Below are 24,572 nucleotides of genomic sequence, written 5' to 3'. Positions count from 1 at the left end.
ACATCACAAGGGCATGAGACCATCAGGCAGGCCTGTTGAATTTTGATTAATTTAATTACTTTTTATGTCAGCCTCCCTCCCTGCTACCAGCCTACCCTCCCTACCTCCAGGCTACCCTCCATTGTGCAGCAAGCCCCAGACCTTCAACAGCAAAGATGAACATAGCTATGGTTACTGAGAGCTCATGATGTCAGGCAGTAGGGGAAGTGAATTTCTTAATTTCTCATTTAAACATGAAAGCAGGCATCTGTGAAACATCTGACTTAAGTTTTCCCCTTTACAGATGACAAAAGGGAGACTTAGTGGTGCGAAGTAACTGGCCCGGGTCACACTTCAGGAAACAGGAAAGTTAGATTTCAAATCCTTGTTTCTGGAGCCTACATTCTTAACATCTTTATGAACTACCTTGATAAATCAGTGATCTCCCTGGATAGTACCCTCAAGCCAGAGGACTGATTTGACTCATTAAATCCCTTTCCAAGAACATTTTAGACCAGCACCCTGTTTGATTTTTCTCCATCTTTTTAAACTCCTCTCATTGTTTCACTTTAATAAAATTTTAATGGTTTCTAATGTTAACAGTATTTTATTCTTATTCCAAAGTTTCTATTAAAAAGTATACTAGATAACCTCTCAGAATTGGTGACCTGGAAATTAGAATTTTAGAAAAATGTATACACACGTACACACATGGAAAGAGAGATAATATATAGGCAATATACAATATGGAGATTTTCTTTCTAAATGAGCACTTTGGAAGTTTGGAATTAAACAAGGACTAAGAAATCAAGCTATCCTCAAACATTATTGGTTTTTGCTCCTCTTGCCTCCAAAGCAAGACCACGTCTTAACTCCAACCTTTATTCTGTTTGTATGATAAATGCTTTTGGGGCAGGTCACTTATTTTTACTTGAATTCACTAATGTCAAATATGTTACTAAAATCTTTACTACTTCTTGCTAATACAAAAGTTTCCTTTTGAGGTAAATGTTTATGTTGTCCACATCCATCCTCTTTCTCCATATATATCCAGTTGAATAAATGTCTAGAATTCTTATGTCTCAAATTATTAAAGTATGTTAAAAATAAAAACTGCATTAGAAATATGCTAAATGTGATAAAATTCATTATTTGAAATATGAATCAAGGTAAACTTTTTCCCAGAAATATATCAGTCAATTTAGATCCTTTTTGCAATTCATTGAAAATAACTTAGCTGGGCGCCTGGGTGGCTCAGTCAGTTAAACAACTGTCTTCTGCTCAGGTCATGGTCCCAGGGTCCTGAGATCAGGTCCCACATCAGGCTCCTTGCTCAGCGTGGAGCCAGCTTCTCCCTTTCCCTCTGCCTCTGCCTGTTGTTTCCCCTGCTTGTGCTCTCTCTTCTTCTGTCAAATAAATAAATAAAATCTTTTAAAAAAAACTATGAAAATAACTTAGCATTAATAAATGAGATCCACAAGAGAGTTTATGAAATTGAAGTGTATCTGAGAAAATGTGTGTCAAAAAAGTTAGGTTTGTTACAAATGTCTATACATTGGGAACAGAACATTCAGAATGAAAAAAGTGCTGAAAGGGGAAAACTAGGATCTCAAAAGGAAATATACAGCTAAATTAATGCATTTTGGTGATGAATAAATGTGCAGCCTCACCTCACTACTAATACAAAGATGAGTAATTAAGTCAAAATTCTTGGGCCGGTACCTAAACATTCTAACTGCTACAGACAGAAAATTTGATTAAGAAACTTTAAAAGTAAGATTTCCCTGGAAATATTCAAGCAGAATATCATTAAGTAGATTATATACCTTAATTAGAGGGCTGGGTGTCAGCCTCTCTCACTCACTAAGAGACAGTCATTAGAAGAGATTATACATAGGGCACTCTGAGAAAATCAGTAAGAAAAAATATGATGTGAGTCTGCTAATATGTCCCGGATTAGTACGTGAGTTAGTATCTGTTAACAACTTAAAATAGTACTTTGTACATAATAAATGTCCAATAAACATTAACTATTAATTATCAGCAATAATAGTGGCAGCTAAGTTCTCTGGGGTTGATCACATGCATACAAGGTGAGCCCAGATAAGGGAGAGCTAAGTATGGCCTTTCCTTGCCTAAGGAAATGCTTTCAAGAAAGGAATTTTTAGTTGACTTGTAGAAGTACACTGAGACAAAGAAAAGAGGGAACTGCTTGAGAAAGGAACAGAGGCAAGGAGGGAATGAAGGGAAACTAACTCAGAAGTACATTTGGCTCATCTGTTTCTTATTCTTCCGCATCCTCACCTTCTAAGTACAGGGCCACTAGTGCAACTGCTTAGCTATAAAGATGTGCATGCTAGTATTAGGAATGAGACTAGTGCATGCTAGTATTAGAATTGGTTTATGTGTGCTCAGATCATGAAAGGCCTGAACTTCTTGGCAGAGGAGAGGAGGTCATGGAGGGCCATCAGAGATTCTGGAATACAGAAGTAGGGATAAAGTATTCAAGTTCAGAACTAGAGTGAGCTGTCCTGGCCTTGAAATTGAGCTGTTCTATGTTAACTAGGCCTCTGCCTAGTTGCTTAACTTCTCAGACCTTCCATGTTCTTATTTGTAAAATGGAGATGACAGTATGTGCCTAATCGTGTATGAAAATGAACGTGAAGGGTTAAGCACCCTGCCTGCCACAAAGCGAGGATTCTCAGTAAGGGCCAGCTATTATCAATTATGAACCTAGGTTCTAGGTGATAAGGGCTTTGTAGGAAGACAAGCCATTCTAACACTAGAGAAGAAAATGTCCATTGGGACACTCGGACTCCAATGACTCTGAGCTTAGTGATAATTAATCTAAGTTACAAAGTTCAAAACCAAGAAGTTAGACTGCGTTTCTAAGCATCAAAATTTTGCTCCTCAAATGATTTCGGATATGTAATAATCATAATGCACGTAACACTGACAATGTATCTACCTCCCTCTTAAAAATCACTCTTATTCCATTACCAAAGCAAGAATTCAAATGCTCAGGAAGTAGAAAGTGTCTAAAGTCTACGATTGACTCAGAAGTGACTACAACAGGCCTAGAAATTACTACTTTGTAACAAACAAAACAAAATAAACAAAAATCTCCATAAACCTAGAAAAATTTACTAAAGAGTGCCAAATGGGCAAACATCCTAACTGTGGAGAGGATTCAGTTATAGGCCAAACTTTTTATAGAACTATCTTGTTCATGGGTTTAATACGGCCAGGGACCCCAATGTCCTCTGAACTTCAGTAATAGATAAATACAGAAATATCTATCTATATATGTATGCGTCTCCTCAACACAGCTCTTGAGTTCCAGAAGGGCAGATACCACAACATCTTCATTCTGTATTCCCCACCATTATGGAGTCAAGAGTAGGTATTCCAATATTTGCTGAACTGAAATGAATTTGTCAAAGTAGGTGTTCCAAACAAAGGTTCGGCTGTTTGGGTTCTTCTGCTTCAATATGGTTAAGATTATCTTCTATAAAATTAGTTTGCCAATATCTGAAGAGTTTTAAGTTAAGAGAATTCATCTAAACAGCTAACAGATTTTCTCAATCTACTAAAACAATATCCTTAACTGAGTAGACTATTGGGAATGTGAAGATGTAAAAATTTAGGAGCTTCTGGGTGGACCTGAATCATTCCGCTTTGTGTAACAGGAATATAACACTGCCTGCGGCGGACTCTTGGACTAGGGGGTCACAGTCCTGGGCTCCAGCCTTATTTGTGCCCCTTAATACTCCTGTCACCTCAAACATCTATCAAGGGCCGTTTAAAATGCTACATATACCTCTTTTTAAGAGAAGCTTATATAAGAATGATTAAGTGCAAAGGAGATAGATGGCCTTTGCTAGTTTACCTTTTTCTTGGGCTTGAACAATTAGAACAGAGTTAGGATTTTATTTTAGGCTAAGAAAACAAAAACATTTTTTAAGGGTTATACCTATGGGATTTTTTTTCCCTCAATCAAGTGTCATCTATCATTGAAGAGGAAAGAGTATCAGCTTAAGTTGACAAAGCTGAGAGGCAGAAGAAAAGGTAGCCAAGGAAAGCAGACACTGGAAGAGAACACGACCAAAGCCTTTGAAATAACAAATCAAAGCAGCTAATAAAAGCTATTCTTCTTCCAAAACTTCAGCCCAAACTCTGATACACAGATGGAAGATGCTTTTATAAACACAAGTCTTTATGAGGAACCAGGCTGTGTCATAAAAAAAAATGAGTACATGTTGAAATTAAGCAGATAGAAATCTAACTATTTTTTAGGTGCTGCCCAACAGGTTGGTACCAAAAAAAAAAAAAATTGAGTTTATTTGTTCATCTTAACATTTATATATTTATCTTAGTATCATCATTTAAAGTTACAGTGATAAAGGGGCCGCTGGGTGGCTCAGTGGGTTAAGCCTCTGCCTTCAGCTTAGGTCATGATCTCAGGGTCCTGGGATCAAGCCCCGAATTGCCTGCTTCCCCCCTTCTCTCTTCCTTGCCTCTCTGCCTACTTGTGAGCTCTGTCAAATAAATAAATAAAATCTTAAAAAAAAAAAAAAAGTTACAGTGATGTAGAAAAGAAGAGAATAACAAAAGATTCTTTTCATTTTTCAAACAAGAAGGTTTGGGGATAATAACTATGGAAATAATACTTGCAGCTTTTTAAAAAAAGCTATACAGAGAAGATAAAAGAGTTTTATTACAGGAAGCTAATCCTTGTGACCAAAATATTTCAGTTTTCAGTTTCTAAAACCATAGTTTATAGGCCCAACAATGTGCAAATCCTATTATGAACATGGATCCTTTAAGAGGATAGTCAGAACCCAATATTTGAAGGGTTTTATATTATTATATATTCCTGTGCTCCCTCATCCCACTCCTACACCCTCTCTCTCCTCTCTCAAAAAAAAAAAAAAAAAAAAAAAAGTGTTGAAGAAGTTTGTGTCAAGTTCCCAAGCAAAGCCAGACAGTCTCTAAGGGGAAAAATAAAGCCTAGTCCAGGTTTTCCACCACTTTCCCCCTCTCTGGAGGGGAAACTCTCTTGAGGGGATGAGAGAACAACACCCTGAAGCTCTGAATCGAACGACAAAACACACATCACCGCGACGCTAACGACCAGATGACATCTATGAGGCAACTTCACCTTCCCACACGTCACCAAGAAGTAGGGCAACAGGAACAAATGTGAGCTGCTGCTTCCTGACCGGCCTTAGAGACCTGACGGCTTGTCCCAGACGTCCCTCGGGAACGACCAGCCTCCAGTCGTTGCCTTCGGGTCCGATCCTTGGCATCCTCACGGGACTGCAAGTTGCAGCCCACTCCTGACGCACTACCGTGCCTTTTCCTCTAACACAGCATCGGAGAAGGGGAGAAAAAGAGGCGACCCGGCGCCACCGAAAGAATTCAAGCCACAGGGCCGTCCGTCCCCCGCTCAAGTTCCACTCCAAACCGGTCCCCGGCAGAGACGTCTGGCCAGGCAGCGCGCTCTCGGCCGCCGGGGCTGGGTCCCCGCGGAGCATACTCACTGGGCTGAGCCAACTCTGCTCTCTCTCTTCGCGAGCACTTTGGCAGGCTTTGTGTCTTCCACATCTTGCTGTAGTTCGGTCATCGGGGCCGCCTGTGGAGGGCACCTTCAGGCGTTCCCCCCACGGCTGCCGGCGTCCCGGGCGCAGGCCCTGCGAAGCGCGCCTTTCCCCGCGCTGTCCCCGCGCGCTCGGGGGTTCGGCGCATCCAGGCCGGCCCGGCGCGGCGGGGCCGCCAACCTGGACACGTCCGGCCCGCGGCGATTGGTCGGCTCAGGCGTGCGAGCCGGGGAGGGAAGGGGCGGGAGGGGGCGGGCCGAAGCCGAGTGACAGCCTCTTGCACCAATCGGGAGGCCCAGGACGCGCTCGAGGAAACCTGTTGAACGAGTCCGGGCTGGGGGGAAGGCAGCTAATTGGCCACGCAGGTGAAACTGCGCCAAACTAGGCTCCGTAGATGTAACCTCGCGATGTGGGGGGCTGTTTGCCTCCCGGACTGGAACCCGGGAGTTTGAGAAGCCGGCGGCCCGGCTGCGGCTCCAGGAAATGGTTACGCCTGCGCGAGGCGCTCTCGCACACAGATGTGCTGTGTGGGCTGGCTTGGGGCCTAGCCTCAATGATTCACACAGGATGTTGCCTCATGGGGGACTGCTCCGTCGAGGCTTCATTAGTAGGTCAGTTGAGTGACAAAGGTAGGGAGACCTGGTTGTCTGTAGGGGTGGTCTGGTGAACCCTTCCCGGGGCTAGCGGCGGGGACGGGATGGGGATGGGGAGGCGTCCTCAAAACCTCCTTGGCAACTCAGCAGGGGCTGTGCCCCCGCCGGGTCCAAGGAATGTCTCTTCTTCCAGCGTTTTGGTGAGGTTTCGAACGTGGTGACTCGATCTGAAGTTTTGCATTCCAAACATCATTTATCGCGCAGGTTTTTTGAGAGCTGCCGTGTTCCAGGTATCGTTCTAAACATGCCCGTATTACACCGAGTGAAGCGTGTGTTGGTGGTTTTCTACTTCTCCAGAGTAGTTGAGAGTAAAGAGTAGTTTTACTTGCTGGAAGCCCACATTGCCTTTCAAACAATGACAAGGGGCAACAGTAGCTCATGACGCGGCTGGGTGGGGGAGCAATCACCAACTCTGTGCTCTTTCTGGGGCTGCAAGTCCTTCATTGTTCTCTTAAAATTGATTTTAGATTTCAGAATAATGACGAAGACTACGGAACCGTAGCGTTCACATGTATGTATGTATATGTGTGCATATATGGTGTGTGTAAAATAAAACACCTACCTTTTCAGATAACTGCAAGGATTTGGGGGATCAAGTCCCTTCCAAAGTTCTCTTCCCCCCCTCCTCCATTTATTAGCTATATGATTAGGCTGAGAGAACAAAAGCATCTTTTAGTAGCCTGCTTGCTCCGAAATTGATTCTCTTGACACTTGCAAAATAAAACTCAAAGAAAAATGTTTAGGTAAATTCCATGAGAGTTGGCCTGGTACGTCGTGCGCTCTCTACCTCCAGATTTTTAAAAGATTTATTTATTGGCACACATGCACCCCAATGTTGATAGCAGCAATAGCTACAATAGCCAAACTATGGAAAGAGCCCAGGTGTACATCAACAGATGAAGGATAAAGATGTGGTGTATGTGTACAGAGAATATTACTCAGCCATCGAAAAGAATGAAACCTTGCCATTTGCAATGACATGGATGGAACTAGAGGGTATTATGCTAAGCGAAATAAGTCAGTCAGAGAAAGACAACTATATGATTTCACTCATCTGTGGAATTTAAGAAAACATGAACACAGGGGAAGGGAAGGAAAAATAAAATATGATGAAATCAGAGAGACAAACCATAGGAGACTCTTAACTGTAGAAAACAAACAGGGTTGCTGGAGGGGAGGTGGAAGGGGGGTTGGAGTAACTAGGTGATGGGCATCAAGGAGGGCACTTGATGTAATGAGCCCTGGGTGTTATATGCAACTGAGGAATCACTAAACTACCTCTGAAACTAATAATCCACTATATGTAATTAATTGATTTTAAATTAAAAGGAAGAAGATGTTGGTTGAAAAAAAGATTTTTTATTTTAGGGAAAGAGAGAGAGCAAGAGCGGGAGGGCAGAGGGAAAAGGGGAAAGACTCCCAGCAGACTCCCAGCTCAGTATTTCATTCTTTTTTATGGCTGGGTAATACTCCATTGTATATTCCACATTTGTTGGTCCGTTTACCTGCTGGTGAATAGTTGGGCTATTTCTGCCTTGTTGCTCTTGTGAATAATGCTGTTGTGGACATTGATGTACAAATACCTGTTCGAGTCCCTGCTTTGAATTCTTCCGGGTAAATACCTAGGAGTGGAATTGGTGGTCAGATGGTAGTCACATGCTTAACCATTTGAGAAACCCCAGTCAGGCCCCTTTGGATGCCTGAATAAGGGCAGGTGTTCAAAACTTCCTCAGCATGGGCTTAGAACTCATTTAGTGAGCACATGAATACCTTAGAACTTGTTCTGTAGTGTGTGGGATGAAGACTTAGAATAATTCAGTCTTAAGTGAGAAAGGAGGGGAGGAGGATGGGTATGTAGGCAGGTAAAGAAAATAGCACATAGAGGAGCCTGGGTGGCTCAGTGGGTTAAAGCCTCTGCTTTCAGCTCAGGTCATGATCCCAGAGTCCTGGGATCGAGCCGCACATTGGGTTCTTTGCTCAGCGGGGAGCCTGCTTCCTCCTCTCTCTCTGCCTGCTTCTCTGCCTATTTGTGATTTCTGTCTGTCAAATAAATAAATAAAATCTTTTAAAAAAAAGAAAAGAAGGGGGCGCCTGGGTGGCTCAGTGGGTTAAGCCGCTGCCTTCGGCTCGGGTCATGATCTCAGGGTCCTGGGATCGAGGCCTGCATCGGGCTCTCTGCTCAGCGGGGAGCCTGCTTCCCCCACTCTCTCTGCCTGCCTCTCTGCCTACTTGTGATCTCTATCAAATAAATAAATAAAATCTTTAAAAAAAATAAAAAAAGAAAAGAAAATAGCACGTGGCCTTTCCTAGAGTGGAGAGGAATTAGAAGGGAGCAAGTAAGGGGTGGCTGGGTGGCTCAGTCATTTAAGTGTTTGCCTTCTGCTCAGGTCAAGATCCCAGGGTCCTGGGATCGAGTTCCATATTGGGATCCTTGCTAATGGGGAGTCCGCTTCTCCCTCTGCCTGCAGCTCCCCTGCTTGTGCTCTCCTTTTCTGTCAAATTAACAAATAAAATTTAAAAAAATAAAAGAGCAAGCAAAAAATACTATTTTACATAATAATATTTGCCTAGGTTTAAAAGACATTGTCAAACAGCTTCCTAATTTGTTTATTCATGGAGCTGTTTTACAATAAAATGGAATGCAGTATTTAAAAAGTAGTAGTGGCAAACATTAGGGGAAATTTCACTGTAGTATGACAAAACTGAGACCTGAGTGTATGCCTACTATATATTTTACGGGGCTCTTTGATTTTTTCTAATAAAATACCCTTTACTTTTCTTCCTCCTAGCCTTTCGGAACATCATTTCTTGTTTCTAATATCAAAGAGGAGTTCTAGCTGTTACTTTTTCCAGTTACTGAACCATGTCCAGTAGAAAATGCCTAATCCATCACCTTTCAGGAGGTAGGAGACTTCTACTTAACAGCTTGGAGTATTGATCAAAATTGTTGTCTTTTTGATGTTGATCAGATACATACACTGTACATCGGTCCATAGTCTCAGTGGCAGAGTTCAAATATGATCTTGGAGATTTGAGTGGAGATGATGGTATCATGTAATTACCTAATCTGCTGGATGATGTTTGAGTCAAGTAATTACCTAATTTATATCACGTGGCAGGCTATGTACTTATTAACCAATATAGGTACATATCAAGTGTCATCACATGCTTGGGATTTTGTGCCTGTTGTCTGAGGACAAAAGGTGGCTGATGCTCTTATCAAGGTATAACTTGTAATAATTTAACTATGCATAATATTCAATATATTAGTGTCCTAAGTCAAAGAATTTCATGAGCACCGATCAGACCACTCCTGTTTTCAATTTAAATTCAATATCCAAAGGAGAAAATGGGAAAACACAGAGTTCAGCAGCGAGCCCTACGGTGACACTGAAGAATTTGATTTTAAAACTTCTAAATAGAGTTTTAAGAATGAAAGTTGAGAAGCATTATATGAAGGGGATCTTTACTGATATGAAAGGCAATTTCCTGATGAGTACAGCTATTAAAATTGCAATGGAAAGCTATAGTATGGCATGAAATCTCGTACTCTATAGGCTTTTGAAAATAATATAAAGAAAAATCACATAGAATGGTTGTAAACCAGTATTTTCCAAGTCAGGTTATACTGCATATGGGAAAATTTGAAGTAGTCTTTTCCTTTCTCTTAGGGATGAAGCACCAACTAAGCTTAGCACCCGTGTTTAGAGAAACGGACAAAATGGTAGGGGCTTGCTACGATAGGAATAGGTGGTGGTTGGCACACACTAGGATTAAGTCTGATTCTATGAGAAAGCAAAAGCAGTAAAAAACCAACAACAACAACAAAAAAAACACACCTCTTCCAGCCCCATATTATTTAAAAATTAAAATACAAAATGCCCCATAAAGAATACATTAAAATCAATCCCGAAGTTTTAAAGTATATGTCTATTTTTTGTATGGTTAATGTCACGGATCACATGTGAGGTAAGGAGGCCTCTGAGACCATACCTTATTGTGGTTTTCACATTAGGTTCTGGAGGAGTCAGCTGGATGGTTTGAACTAGAGAGCGGGGGAGCTGGTGATTGAAGGTAGGTCTTATGACACCAGCCTCCCTCTTCCCACCATTCAGACACACAGCCTCTCCTGCCTCTGCTAGGCCCCTCTCACTTTATCTCTCTCGTGTGTTTGTGTTCTATATTGGGTTCTACTTCAGGGAGGGGGAAAGGGTTGCCTGCCACACACTAAACAAAATTGAAAAGTAAAATCTGCAGTCATTTTTGAGAGAAGAGCCTGAGCTTCAGAGGGTGTAGGGACTCGGCCAAGATGACAGTGATTCCCCTGAGGATGAAGATGCAACTTTCCTGACTTTGGGTGGTTGTAGGGGTGAAGAAGAACGGACAGGGCAAAACCAAATTTCATTAATGGCAAAGACGCACACCTTACTGGAGAGTGTGTGTGAAGGAAAGCCAAAGGACACTGACACATCTGTAATGTTAGCAGGGAAGGAAATGTTTGAACCTAGAGCTGTCTTTGGTGGCTGCCCTTTGGAGTTATCTATTGCTGCATAACTACCTCAAGGCTTGTGGCTTAAAATAGTTATTTATTATTTCTTCTCTTGGTGCAGTGGACCCTCAGCTGGAGGGTTCTCACTAGAGGTCTCTCACGTAGTCGGCGTCAGATGGTGCCTGGGTTTGGAGTACCATCTGAAGACTCAGTTAAGTTTCAGGTATACTCCTATGTCTGGTGCTTCAGCTGGGATGGCTAGAACAGGTGGGGACTAGCTGAGCATTTTGTCTCCCTCCATGGCCCACCACATGGCTATCCTGGGCTTCCTTACAACATGGCCATCTCAGTATATGTAGATTTCTAACTTGGTGGCTGGCTTCTCCAGGATACGTGTTGTATAAGGCTAAGGGAGAGTCTGCAAGGCTTCTTATGTGATAACCTTGGATGTTAGGCGGCTTCACCTCTGCTGCTTTCTCATGGTCAAGGATGAGCTATAAGGCCGCCCCACATTCAAGGTGTGAATAACAGGAGTGCATTTCACTGGGGACCACCTCTGGAGATGGGCTACCACAGTGCAGATAATAGATGAGGCCCTCTGAGTTTAGATACTTTGTCAATGTGGATGTTGGTGAATGAGCATTTCTAACAGCACTGTTCTAAATGCACGAGATATACAAGTGAACAATACAGGCAAAACCCATGGTGTTTGGTGGGTCTTGCATTCTAGTGGAGGAACTGAAAATGAGAAACATAAGCACATAAAGAACACAGTTTCAACAGATGGGAGGTACAAACAAAATAAAATCGAAAACAATGGAGAATGAGGGAGGCCCATTTTACATAGGAAGCCCAGGGAAGCCTCGTTGAGAGGTGATGTGTCAGATTGGAAAGAGGGGAAGGAGGGAGCATGGGAAGTCTGGGTGCAAAGTTTGGCAGCCAGTGGAGAGAGCATGAGTAAAGGTGTTGAGGCAAGTTTGAGCTCAGCACATTCTAGGGACAGTCAGAAGGCCCCTGTTCTCTACTCTGTCTGGAGTAAAAGGAGGGAAGAGAAGGTTGGTGGGAGGTGATCTCTGAGAGATACTATCTTCTCTGTCCATTTGTTTTTTTTAATCTGTCCTCTTTCTTGAGATTGGAATCTTCCCCAAAACAACTTGGGTGTTGTGTCTGCCACTCCATCCACAACACCTGGTTCCTATTAGTTGCTCAATAAATATGTGTTGAATGAATGAAGGAATCACTGGGTCATTGTTTCCAACCAGTGTTGTTCAACCATGATCTTCTGGAACTCTAGGGAACCTGAAATGTTCTTTTCTTTTCGTTTCTTTTTGTTTCTCTTCTTTTCTTTTCGTTTTGGAATTTGCAGGGAAAAAAGAGAGTGAATGAAAAAAGAAATTGAGGGGTGCCTGGGTGGCTCAGTGGGTTAAAGCCTGTGCCTTCGGTCAGGTCATGATCCCAGGGTCCTGGCATCAAGCCCCACATTGGGCTCACTGCTTGGCAGGGAAACTTCTTCCCTTCCTCCCTCTGCCTGCCTCTCTGCCCACCTGTGATCTCTGTTCTGTCAAATAGATAAATAAAATCTTTAAAAAAGAAAAAAGAAATTTAACTCAAATTCCACCCCCCAAGACCTCCAACTAAAAAAAGAAAAGTAGCTTATGCTACTTATCACTTGTCTGCTAGTGGATGGCAAGTGTTTCAAAGGGGTCAGAGAGGTCCCATGACTCCCAGATGGTCTGGCTCCAAAGTATGTCCAAGAATCACTGTTTATAATCCACAGGCAGTGATTTAAAGTTAGGGAATCTTTCATGTTTTCTTAGAGAAACATTCATACAGCAACTTCCTTTCCTTGTTGTGGGAACTAATGATCATGTCATGCTTATGAGGACTTATCTTTCCCTGCGCCTTGGTTTTACATGCTCTCTTTTCCTTCCTGGGAAATGTTCTGACAATGTAGTTTGCATGGTGCAATGAATACATTGGAATCAGTTAATACTTAATTATTCAAGGAGTTTCTGCATGTTACTTTTTTTCTTTATATCACCTATTGCACACTTTTTTTTTTTACAATTTTCATTCTGTTTTACATACTTTTCACGTTATTCCTTTTTGACAATTCCTATTAGCATTTTGTTGTCTTTTCTTCTAATTTGTATTCTAATAGTATTCATTTTTTAAAAAGATTTTATTTATTTATTTGACACAGAGAGAGAGATCACAAGCAGGCAGAGAGGCAGGCAGAGAGAGAGAGGGAAGCAGGCTCCCTGCTGAGCAGAGAGCCCGAAGTGGGGCTCGATCGCAGGACCCTGAGATCATGACCTGAGCCGAAGGCAGAGGCTTTAACCCACTTAGCCACCCAGGCACCCCAATAGTATTCATTTTTAAGAATTATTTAACAAACAAGAAAGCAAAAGAGGAATGGGGAGAAGTGAATACAGAAAACACCTCAGGCAAATAAGAACGTTTTTCTATTTCCCTCAAGTAACCACAGCTTTTACTTTGGTTTTGTTTAAATTTTATAAACAGACCCTTCATTTGAGGTAGATTGTGCAGTCTGTCCTTCTTTCCTTCCTTCCTTCCCTCCTTCCTTTCTTCTTTACTTCCAACCTGGTTTGGTTTTTGTTTTGTTTTGTTTTGTTTTGTTTTTTGCATGTGCCAAGCTATATTCCATGTGATGGAGATGTAAAAATAAAGAAGTACCTCTGTGCTATAAGGGAGTTCATTGTCCACAGGGAAAGAGTTCAATAAGTGGTTATTTACAAGATACATATACACAGAACTTGAATCCAAACCTATCACAATTCTATATCACAACCAGACACTTGGTTCAGACAATAGGGTAGCCGATGGTGGGAAGGGGCAGGGGATGGCTATGGGATGCTTCACGTTCTTCTGTTTTGGGTCACACACAAGTCATACCCAGTCCCCACCTAACCCCCTTACATATCCACACAACTTGTTGAAAGGCAGTAGGCTGGAAGTCAGAACTGGGCCCTAGTCCAGGCAGTGTGCTTTGTGCTGGAATGTGCATCTATTAATGGAATACAGCATTGAAGTAAGAGAATGCTGGCCTCAAAGAAAGCACTCTAGACCTCATGCTTCCAGCTGTATCACTTTTTGTCTTATAGAGACTAAAAGAGGGAAGGGGGAAGAAACTGCTTTACACAGAAATGTTGGAAGTACCTATTGTGGCATGACAGTTTTAAATAAATTTCATGAGGCAAGAGTGCTTATTAAAATCTATTCACTTGGCAAACTAAGTGTATTTACCTTCTTCCTATAGGGCTTTCTGCTTCTTTGTATGGGCTTCTACCTTTAAAAGCATAGCAGATGAAAACAGAATGTTTCCCTGTAGTTGCGATCACAGGCTGACTAAAATCAGAATTTATTCTATTTCTAGTAGAGTAGTAGTCAAAGTAATAAAAGTTCATCTTTCCTATTTATCAAAAAATAAATAATAAGCTCTTCAGTAAAACACACATTAGCAGGAGATTCAGACATTGGAAATGCTTGGTCCTATTTAATCCCAAGCCTCCAGATTTCTAGAAAATGTATAAATTAGTAGTAGGTACTACAAAGAAGCAGGAGGTGAGAGCAGGTGGCTGTGGTCTTGATGCCTGGCTTCTCAGTTGCACTTCTCATGTGGTCCTACAGAATTTGCTCTTTTGCCCCTTCTTTCTGAGGGATTGTCCGTGGTCTCCTTTCAGGAAATAGCCCTCCTTGTTTGAACTCCTTCAGGGAATTGTCCTGTGGCAAAAGAGTCTCAGCAGGGGAGGGGTGGTCATGAGGAGAGGTCAAGTGATTGAGATTTGGACTGATCTAAGAGTCCTAATATGCACTTGACCACCTTGGGCACCTGGCTTACCTCCTATAAACCTCCATTTCCTCGTCTGGGGCAAAAAAACAGAAATATCAGTAGTATCTATGTTATAGGATCACTTGTAAATTTAGAAAGCTTATATATGTAAAGGAATTAGTAAAGTATTCCAGGTACCTAGTAAGCACTCAGTTCATTTAAACTATTGATTATCATCATCATATTAATTACTGACCAGAATAATATTTTAACTACCCTCCCTTATATCATCAGCTGTCAGTATTTAATGAAAACCCACAGTGTGTGGAGTATTATGTTGTATGCAAGAAGGCATCACTAAAGCTGTAGAAGGTGTAACATCTCTTCCTCTCTGAGTTCTCAGCGCTCTTCAAGCTGACACCTGTATCAGAAGCTAAGGCTCCATCCTTAGATCAGTGATATCGATATGTTTAGCTTACTAGATCTCATCTGTAATCTCTTATATGTCCTGGGGTTTTTTCCCCTCTCAAATATCTTTGCCACCATAAAAGTTTTAGTTTAATAGTATAGAAGTCATTGGATTTAAGAGGTAATTAATAGGAATTCTGAGGCTTATGGAGGCTTATCAGAGCTAGGATGACTGAACATTCTCATTTGTTTGAGAGAGTCCTGATTTATTCCCACTATTATGGCTTATTTATAGTAGGGTCCCCTTTTTAAAGGTATCCCTGTTTGGAAAACTTATTGACAGGTAATCTACAGTTGGACCAAACTAAAATATTGTATTAGCTCAGGTGTTTAGATTAAGCAGGAACTCTTGGATTTGATTGCTTTGCTGCCTGGTAGAATACCCTCTGTCACTCATTGTATTCCCAAATTTTACTAAATGACCTGACACTTACCAGAACAAATGTGTTGCAAAAAATATTTTCAAAGACTAGTGCTATGAAACCTGAAGTCAAATATAAGCAAAATTTATGAAAGCCCACAAATACATGGAGGTTAAAGGACATCCTATTAAATAATGTAGGGGTTAACCAGGAAATTTAATAAGAAATACAAAAGTAATTGGAAGCAAATGAAAATGAAAACATGACAGTCCAAAGCCTTTTGGATGCAGCAAAGGCAGTCTTAAGAAGCAAGTATATTGCAATAGGTCTACAAGAAAAGTCTCAAATACATGACTTAACAATACACCTAAGGGAGCTAGAAAAGGAGGAGCACATAAAGCCTAAAGCCAAAAGAAGAAGGGAAATAATGAACATTAGAGCAGAAGTAAATGATACAGAAACAAACAAAAAACAAAGCAGTAGAACAGATCAATGAAACTGAGAGCTGATTCTTTGGAAGAATTAATGAATTTGGTAACTCCCTAGCTAGACTTAACAAAAAGAAAAGAGAAAGCACCAACTCAATAAAAATCACAAATGAAAGAGGAGAGATTACAACCAACACCACAAAAATAGAAGTATAAGAGAATACAATGAAAAATTATATGCTAGCAAACTGTGCAATCTGGAAGAAATGGACAAATTCCTACAAACCTACAAACTACCAGCTGAAACAGGAAGAAATAGAAAATTTGAACAGACCCATAAACAGCAAAGAAATTGAATCAGTAATTAAAAATTTCCCAACAAACAAAAGTCCAGGGCCAGATGGCTTCCCAGGGCAATGCTGCCAGACATTTCAAGAAGAATTAATACCTATTCTCAAACTGTTCCAAAAAATAGAAATGGAAGGAAAACTTCCAAAGTCTTTCTATGAATCCAACATGACTTTGATTCCAAAACTGGACACAGACCCCACTAGAAGGGAGAATTACAAGCCAATATCCCTGATGAACATGGGTGCAAAAATTCTCAACAAGATATGAGCAAATTGAATCCAACAGTACTTTGAAAGAATTATTCACCGTAGTCAAGTGGGATTTATTCCTGGGTTGCACAGATGGCTCAATAGTCATAAATCAATCAACATGAGACACCACATTAACCAAAGAAAGGATAAGGACCATATAATCCTCTCGATAGATGGGGAAAAAGCATTTGACAAAATATAGCATCCATTCTTTTTTCTTTTTTTTCCATTCTTATTTTTTTTTTAAGATTTTATTTATTTATTTGTCAGAGAGAGACACACCGAGAGAGGGAACACAAGCAGGGGGAGTGGGAAAGGGAAAAGCAGGCTTCCTGCCTTGGAGCAGGGAGCCCAATGCAAGACTCAATCCCAGGACCCTGAGATCATGACCCGATCCAATGGATGCTCCTGTAGCATCCATTCTTGATAAAAACCCTCAGCAAAGTAAGGATAGATGGAACATACGTCAACATCATAAAGGCCAAATATGGAAGACCCATAGCTAATATCACCCTCAAAGGGGAAAATCTGAGAGCTTTTCCTCCAAGTTCAGGAACAAGTCAGAGATATCCACTCTTACCATTACTATTTAACAGAGTACTGGAAGTCTTATCCTCAGCAGTCAAAGAACAAAAAGAAATAAGAGATATCCTAATAATAAGGAAGATGTCAAACTCTCACTATTTCCAAAGGACATGATCATCAAATAGAAAACCTAAAACACTCCACCCAAAATTTGCTAGAACTAATATGTGAATTCAGTAAATTCACAGGATATAAAATCAATGTACAGAAATTTGTGGCATTTTTACATAATAATAACAAAGCAGCAGAAAAAGAAATGAAGGAATCTACCCCATTTACAATAACCATAAGATACCTAGGAATAAACCTAACTAAAAAGGTAAAAGATCTGTACACTGAAAACTATAGAACATTTATAAAAGAAATTGAGGAGGACACAAAGAAATGGAAAAGCATTCCATGCTCATGGATTGGAAGAACAAACATTGTTAACATGTCTATCCAATGAAAACAATCTATACATTTAATGTAATCCCTATCAAATTACCACCAACATTTTTGCAGCCTTAGAACAAACAATCCTAAAATTAGTATGGCACCAAAAAAGAGCCTGAATAGCCAAAACAATCCTGAGAGGAAAAAAAAAAAGCAAAGCTGGAGGCATCATGATTCCAGACTTGCAGCTACATTTCAAAGCGGTGGTGATTAAGACAGTATGGTACTGGTGCAAAAACAGACACAGATCAGTGGAATAGAATAGAAAACCCAGAAATGAACCCACAAATATATGGGTAACTAATCTCCAAGAAAGCAGGACAGAATATCCAATGAAAAAAAAGACAGTCTCTTCAACAAATGGTGTTGGGAAAATTGGACAACCGCATGCATAAGATTGAAACTAGACTACTTTCTTATGTCACACACAAAAATAAATCCAAAGTGGTTGAAAGACTTAAATGTGACACAGGAAACCACAAAAATTTTAAAGAACACAGGCAGCAAGCTCTTTGACCATGGCCATAGCAACTTCTTACTAGATACATCACTGGAGGCAAGGGAAACAAAAGCAAAAATGAACTATTAGGACTTCATCAAGAAGAAAACCTCTGTACAGCAAAGGAAACAATTAACAAAACTAGATGGCAACCTAGGGAATGGGAGAAGATATTCACAAATGACATATCTAATAAAGGGTTAGTATCCAAAATCTATACAGAACTCACCAAACTCAACACCCCAGAAACAAATAATCCTGTTAAGAAATTCTGTTAAGAAGGTATGAGTAGACATTTTTCTAAAGAAGACATCCAGATGGCTAACAGACACATGAAAACATGTTCAACATCACTCATCATCAGGGAAATAGAAATCAAAACCATGATGAGATACCACTTCACACCTGTCAGAATGGCTACAAATAACAACACAAGGAACAGCAGGTGTTGGCAAGGATGTGGAGAAAGGGGAACCCTCTTGCTCTGTTGGTGGGAATGCAAACCAGTGCAGCCATTCTGGAAAACAGTATGGAGGTTCCTCAAAAAGTTAAAAGTAGAATTACCCTACGTTCTTGCAGTTATACCACTAGGTATTTACCCAAAGGATACAAAAATACAGATTTGAAAGGGTGCCAATGTTTATAACAGCATCATGTTAAATAAACATTGCATGCCAATGTTTATAACAGCATCATCCACATTAGCCAAACTATGCAAAGATCCTAAATGTCCATCAACTGATGGATAAAGAAGATGTGGTGTGTGTGTGTTTGTGTATAGTCCATTGCACATATATGTTACTCACCCATCAAAAAGAATGAAATCTTGGGATGCCTGAGGGACTCAGTCATTTAGGCATCTGCCTTCGGCTCAGGTCATGATCCCAGAGTCCTGGGATTGAGTCCCAAATCAGGCTCTTTGCTCAGTGTGGAGCCTGCTTCTCCCTCTGCCTGGTACTCCTCTTGCCTTTGCTCACTTGCTCTCTCTCTCTGGCAAATAAATAAAATCTTTTAAAAAAGAGATTGAAATCTTGCCATTTGCAATGATATGGATGAATCTAGAGTATATTATGCTAAGTGAAATAAGTCAAATACCATATGATTTCACTCATATGGGGGAACTTAAGAAACAAAACAGGTGGACGTTTGGGCAGGGGAAAAAAGAAAAAAAAGGTGGGACGGAAACAAACCATAAGAGACTCTTAATGATAGAGAACAAACTGAGGATTGCTAAAGAGGAGATGGGCAGGAGGATGGGTTAAATGAGTGATGGGTAGTAAGGAGGACACTTATCATGAGCACTGGGTGTTGTATATGTAAGTGATGAACCACTGAATTCTATTCTTGAAACCAACATTGCACTGTATGTTAATGAACTAGGATTTAAATCAAAATTTGAAAAGAAATGTATTGCAAAAAAAGAAATGTATGCAAGAATGTCAAATTATCACAGTTAGAAAAAAACCTCAAAGTTCATGCTCTGTTGATATCAAATGGGAGGCATGTCTGTGTACAATTGATGGCTTCATGATCCAATCAAGAGTATGGTCCTAAGTGACTCATGGTTATTACCTATCTTGGCTTGGCTAACCGCAAAGCAGAATTTGAGTCACTAATGAGTCATTCTTATTGACATAGAGTTTGCAAACAATCTGGCTTAATTCTCCTTAATTCTCCTCTTAATGCTTTCCTTAATCATTTTCCTCTAGAAAAAAAAAAAAAATAGGTCATTTGACTCTTCCGGAATAAGAACGTCCTAGGCTGTGGCTTTCAGTTTATCATCCAGGGAGCGAGTTCCTTAGAGCCTTGAGATTTTCTGGTTACTAAACTGCCTGTGAGTAGTTTTTATGGTGAAAAACTCTAGCACAAACCTCTTTACTTTTTCATTGATCATTGCCTATTTTTGTTACAGTGCTGAACTAGGAAGTGTACATAGAGGTTACCTTTTGGTATCTGCAAGGGGGTTGGGAACGTTCAGGAGTGCTGAAAATGTTCTTTATGTTGATCTGGGAGATAGTTACTTAGGTGTGTGCCTTGTAAAAATTCATTGAATGTACACTTAAGATTGGTGTACTTTAATATATGTAAGTTAAACCTTAGCTTAAAAAGACATTAAAAAGGGAAGAAAAGTCTCAAATCTCTTGAGTCACCACTGGTTAAAAAAAATGTATTCTGAGTTAATGAAAGAAGAAGTAAAAGCTCTGCTTATATATTCTTTTTTCTCTTGGATATCAATAAGGTCTCCATCTTTTCTAGAGTATGCATCTTGATCTCTATCTTTACTCGATCTTTGAAAACAAAGCTTTAAATTATGGCAGGTGTTTTTGGATAGGACTTTATTGTCCACTTCCTTTCACATTTATTTTAGTATGTAACATTACAAAGGTTTTCATTCTTTCAGCTATGCACTTTTGTATGACTTGAGGAATGCTGAAAGCTTCCTAGGCCATATGAATCATAACTTATAAATAGCACGTGTGTGTCTTCACCTCTTGGTTTCCAGTTGATCATGTGACTGTTCAGTAAGGTAGTTGAGTTGTACAAGGAAAGAGATCAAGAGAAGGACAAAGTATTTTAATATAAAATGGATGCATTGCAAATTAGAACCTTGCAGATATTTTGGCAAATATTTCATAGCCTCAAATATTCTATCTTTTATTTTTTAATCTCCCTCCAAAGGGTATTCTACTAACGTGTGTCCAGTTGCATATCCAGGTCCCTCATCTAAGGTATAAGGGAGTTTAAGAACTGAGATTTTTATGCCACTGAAGAAAAGGAAGGGGGGAAGTAGAGACTAAATTTAATCGACTGTCCCCTGTGTGCCAGGCACTGTGTGTCGATTACTGAATCTCTACAACAACCTTATGAAGATTATCCCAGTGCAACAATGACAAAAACTAAGATTCAGTAAAGGTGCACAAATCTCCTAATGTCACATGGCTGTTATTGACTCATTTTCTTCCAAAGCTTGCTCTTTATGTACTGTTTCTGGTGATGTCACTGATGTCACAAGAGGTGACATATTGAGTTCTGAAGTGATAAAAAGATTCAAAGGAACCCAAGAGAGAAACTCATCAGTCTAACTCAGAGATAAGGCAACAAAGCCTAGGGACCCAGTTATTTTGTGGGAGGTTATATTGTGTTCATTGAGGCATCATAAAGCTCAATTACCCTTTCCTCTTGGAAGCTCCCATTTCTCTCCCCAACTCCCTACCTCATCCTGCCCCCATAACTCACAACAGACAGAATTAGCATCATTTGCATGCTATACTGTGTGGTGGGCATCTGGAGCCTGGGTCTAAGTCACTAACATACCACTTAGGAGATGTGTGACATTAGGTAAGTTACTCAGCCTCTCTGAGCTTCAGTTTTTTCACTAAAATAGCAGAATAATAGTACCTGTCTCATAGATTATAATAATTAAATGAAATAAAACATGGAAACCCCTTTAGAATGGGGTGTGGCATGTAGTGGATGTCTTGGGAGTATTAATGATCGCCTTTAGTTATTATGCTGCACAATACTCTATTTATGGTTATATGTACCTCCCCAAGGAGATGGAGGTGATATGCTGTACATCTTTGTAATTCTCCCTTCAGTGCCAAGGTTAGTGTCTCATAATTGGAAACACTGAACAAAGGCCTACTGGGTTTATTTCACTTTCCTGATTAATGAACTTCCAAATTTTCCATATTGTCCAAATTTCCCCGGTGAAAGACCTCATCAAATACAGAATCCACACCTCCCAGACCTTATTCTGCTACTCTTGAGGATCCTGAATATGGCTTTCCAGGCTGGCATTTCCACCCCCTGGGAGTTCTCATTGTATTTAAAAATCTGAAAGTAGAGAGGGAGTTGCATATGCCCACGATTCATTTCAAGACTTCGTTTTATCTTTGTTGTTTCTTCAGGGGCTTAACATCAAGTATGGACTGACTTTCTGTTCTTGGCATTATGTGGCTGATGCAATCTGGGTTAAGACAACAAGCACATAATTCTTCTATGTGTTTTCTACCTACAGCTTCCCATTTGTGTTGACACTGGTGCCTTCAACTCCCCATGGGAGCTGCCTTGTGGAGAAGTAAGGCCTCTTCTCTTCTCTTCTCATGTGCCTTCTACCAAATACCACTACCATGAAAAGGATGTGTGTAAGACCAAGGCTTTGTTTCCTTGGGTTGTGTTGTGGGATACTGGGATTTCCTGATTTCAGGGAAGGTAGCTGTTATTTTTTGGTTTCCACTTAGAAAAACTAACCTTGGCATTTCAATAGTGCTAGGCTATTGTTTTCAGAAGGTTGGTATGTAGAATGTTGAGACAGGTTTTCTAAAAATGTGGACTATAGCTATCAGATCAGACATTAACATTCCATCTTCTTTTGGCAAAGTTGGGATTTTTTTTTTTTTAAATGATGAACTTCAGCACTATTGTTTTAAGATTCAAATAGTGTTCTGTGTCTCACTTTTGGGAAAATGATGCTTTTATTCTGCTGAGACTTGGCAAATTGTTCTTTTCCAGGCAGCTTCTTTCTTTCTAGCAGAACTTGGAAAAAGATATGTAATTAGAAAGTTTCTTTTGCTTGTGAAGATTTGGAGACTTTATGTTACTCAGTGTGAAACTTTTAGTGTGTCAAAAACTCTGAATCAGAAAATATGCAGCTGCTTTTAAATAAGATGAAACGTACCACAGGAGACTTGGCATGTATAGAATTACAACTAGAAAACTGTGACTTTATTGAGTACTTGATTTTACATTGAGAGGCATTTACTTTAATCTGTATTACATTTCTCCCCCTCTCATTTCTCTCCTTAGTGTCTGAACAGTGTGAGGACTGGTTCATTGTCTCCTGTTGAACCTTCTATTCCTAGAACCTGTTATAAGTGCCCCCAAAATATTTCTTGGACAATAAGTGATGAACACCACATAATACTGCTAACATATAACTTAGAAATGCGTCGTGTTCTACGTGGCATTTTTTTTTTTAAAGCTATCTTTTTTTTTTTTTTTTTTAAGATTTTATTTATTTATTTGTAAGAGAGAGAGAGTAAGAGCGAGCACAGGCAGACAGAGTGGAAGGCAGAGTCAGAGGGAGAAGCAGGCTCCCTGCTGAGCAAGGAGCCCGATGTGGGACTCGATCCCAGGACGCTGGGATCATGACCTGAGCCGAAGGCAGCTGCTTAACCAACTGAGCCACCCAGGCGTCCCTCTACGTGGCATTTTTGAAAGCAGAATACATTTTCTCATGTAGAGTCATGTAAAAAGAATTTGGATTCCAAGTCTGGCTGATAAAAGTGAGCTTATTCTATATTGTGGATTCTATTGCGTTTGCTACTCCATAAGCAAACTTTTCTGGCTTAGTGAGGAAATCAAATAATCATTTAAAATTTTGTTTGTATAGTGAGGGCAGTTCTTATCCTATGGTGAGCTCCCCACTGAATTCAGGAATGGATTTCCCACACTACACTCTCCTTCCTGGGTGAATATTAGCCAACAATAGACAAAGAGATGAGACAGCTAAGGGGTAAATATTGTCTTCTTCAGGGGGACGCTCTACCCTAACCCCTGGCTTTCTAAAAGTACTCCCCTCCATTAAATTCACCACTAAATTATGAGGAATTCTAATTTCAATATGTGACCTTTTCCTTTTAGCCACAATATCCTGCATAATTCATTCAGCCCCCTGGGGGAAATAGTGAAGGAAAACTCTGGAATTAATTTTGAAGCTACTGCAGATCCCCAGGCCTTGATCCAAAACCCATGGGGCCAAAATTGTTTTGGATACAGAGAGATTTTTGGATTTTAGAAAGTTATATGACACATATGCTGCATGTTAGAAAATACCCCAGCTTGATTCAATCAGATAAGATTTCTTCCGCTAAACGTGAGAACATTCCCACTAAGTGAACTAAATAGGTGTTGCTTTGAGTCTCACAGCACTTGAGTTCACATTCTTCTAGCAAAGTTACAAAAGTTGTGTGGTTTCAGAGCTCTTTCTACCTCAGATTCACTGGTAGTAGTTTGGGGGTCTGTAATACCATAGAGATTATGCCTCAAATAAGAAAACACTGAAGCTGGGACACCTGGGTGGCTCAGTTGGTTAAGCCGCTGCCTTCGGCTCGGGTCATGATCCCAGGGTCCTGGGATCGAGTCCTGTGTCGGGCTCCTTGCTCGGTGGGGAGCCTGCTTCTCTCTCTGCCTCTGCCTGCCTCTCTGCCTGCTTGTGTTCTCCCACTCTCTCTCTCTTTCTAACAAATAAATAAATAAAATCTTTAAAAAAAAAAAAAAAAGAAAAGAAAACACTGAAGCCTGTTCCCATCTCAGCAGGCTGGATGGGTTCTTGAGCAACAAGGATCCTAGCTAGAGATAGAGGAGAATCACCTCCTGGGACCACAAGGCTGAGAGTATCTTTCTCGCTGCCATTCATCTGCACTTCCTGGTTCTGCAAACTCTTAGGTTCATTAGCCTTAAATTTCTTATGTGTGGGCCTCCTTGCTGATGAAGCCAGGCTTTCTGAGTTGGCTGAAGGAACTGGCATACTTGGAGAGAAGACTTCATTCCCCTTGGGGTGGGGCGATAGGAAGGCGCATGGGTGGCCTGGAACCCCAGTGGGCATGTTGGCAGAAGCCCCACAGATAGAGGAAAAGGCAAGATATAAGGGAAAATGCCGGAGAGGGCTAATACT

General features: G+C 40.5%; 1 protein-coding gene and 1 long non-coding RNA gene across 15 annotated transcripts in view; one reads left to right on the top strand and one right to left on the bottom strand.

Annotated features, from left to right (window-relative positions):
• The window catches only part of GRAMD2B (GRAM domain containing 2B), a 112,446-nt gene that overhangs the window by 65,026 nt on the left and 22,848 nt on the right, over positions 1–24,572 (bottom strand). For 3 of the 14 annotated variants that reach the window (XM_082724926.1, XM_082724916.1, XM_082724919.1), the window contains exon 1: positions 5,523–5,789. The exons of 7 other annotated variants lie outside the window; for them this stretch is intronic. In XM_082724926.1, the coding sequence (XP_082581052.1) occupies positions 5,523–5,605 (83 nt within the window). In that variant the 5' untranslated portion in view covers positions 5,606–5,789. Of the gene's footprint in view, positions 1–5,522; positions 5,801–24,572 lie in introns of those variants that run through there. 4 more of the 14 variants (XM_082724921.1, XM_082724927.1, XM_082724920.1 and 1 more) reach the window with 2 other exon arrangements.
• Positions 10,259–23,881, top strand: LOC309861738. The gene is made up of 3 exons (XR_014310163.1): positions 10,259–10,306; positions 21,915–22,844; positions 23,089–23,881. It is a non-coding gene; the product is annotated as an uncharacterized lncRNA (long non-coding RNA).

This window comes from Mustela nivalis (genome assembly GCF_964662115.1).
Source record: "Mustela nivalis genome assembly, chromosome: 3".
Lineage (NCBI taxonomy): Eukaryota > Metazoa > Chordata > Mammalia > Carnivora > Mustelidae > Mustela > Mustela nivalis.
The sequence above is the reverse complement of the archived record's forward strand: the minus strand, read 5'-3'. Positions and strand labels throughout refer to the sequence as shown.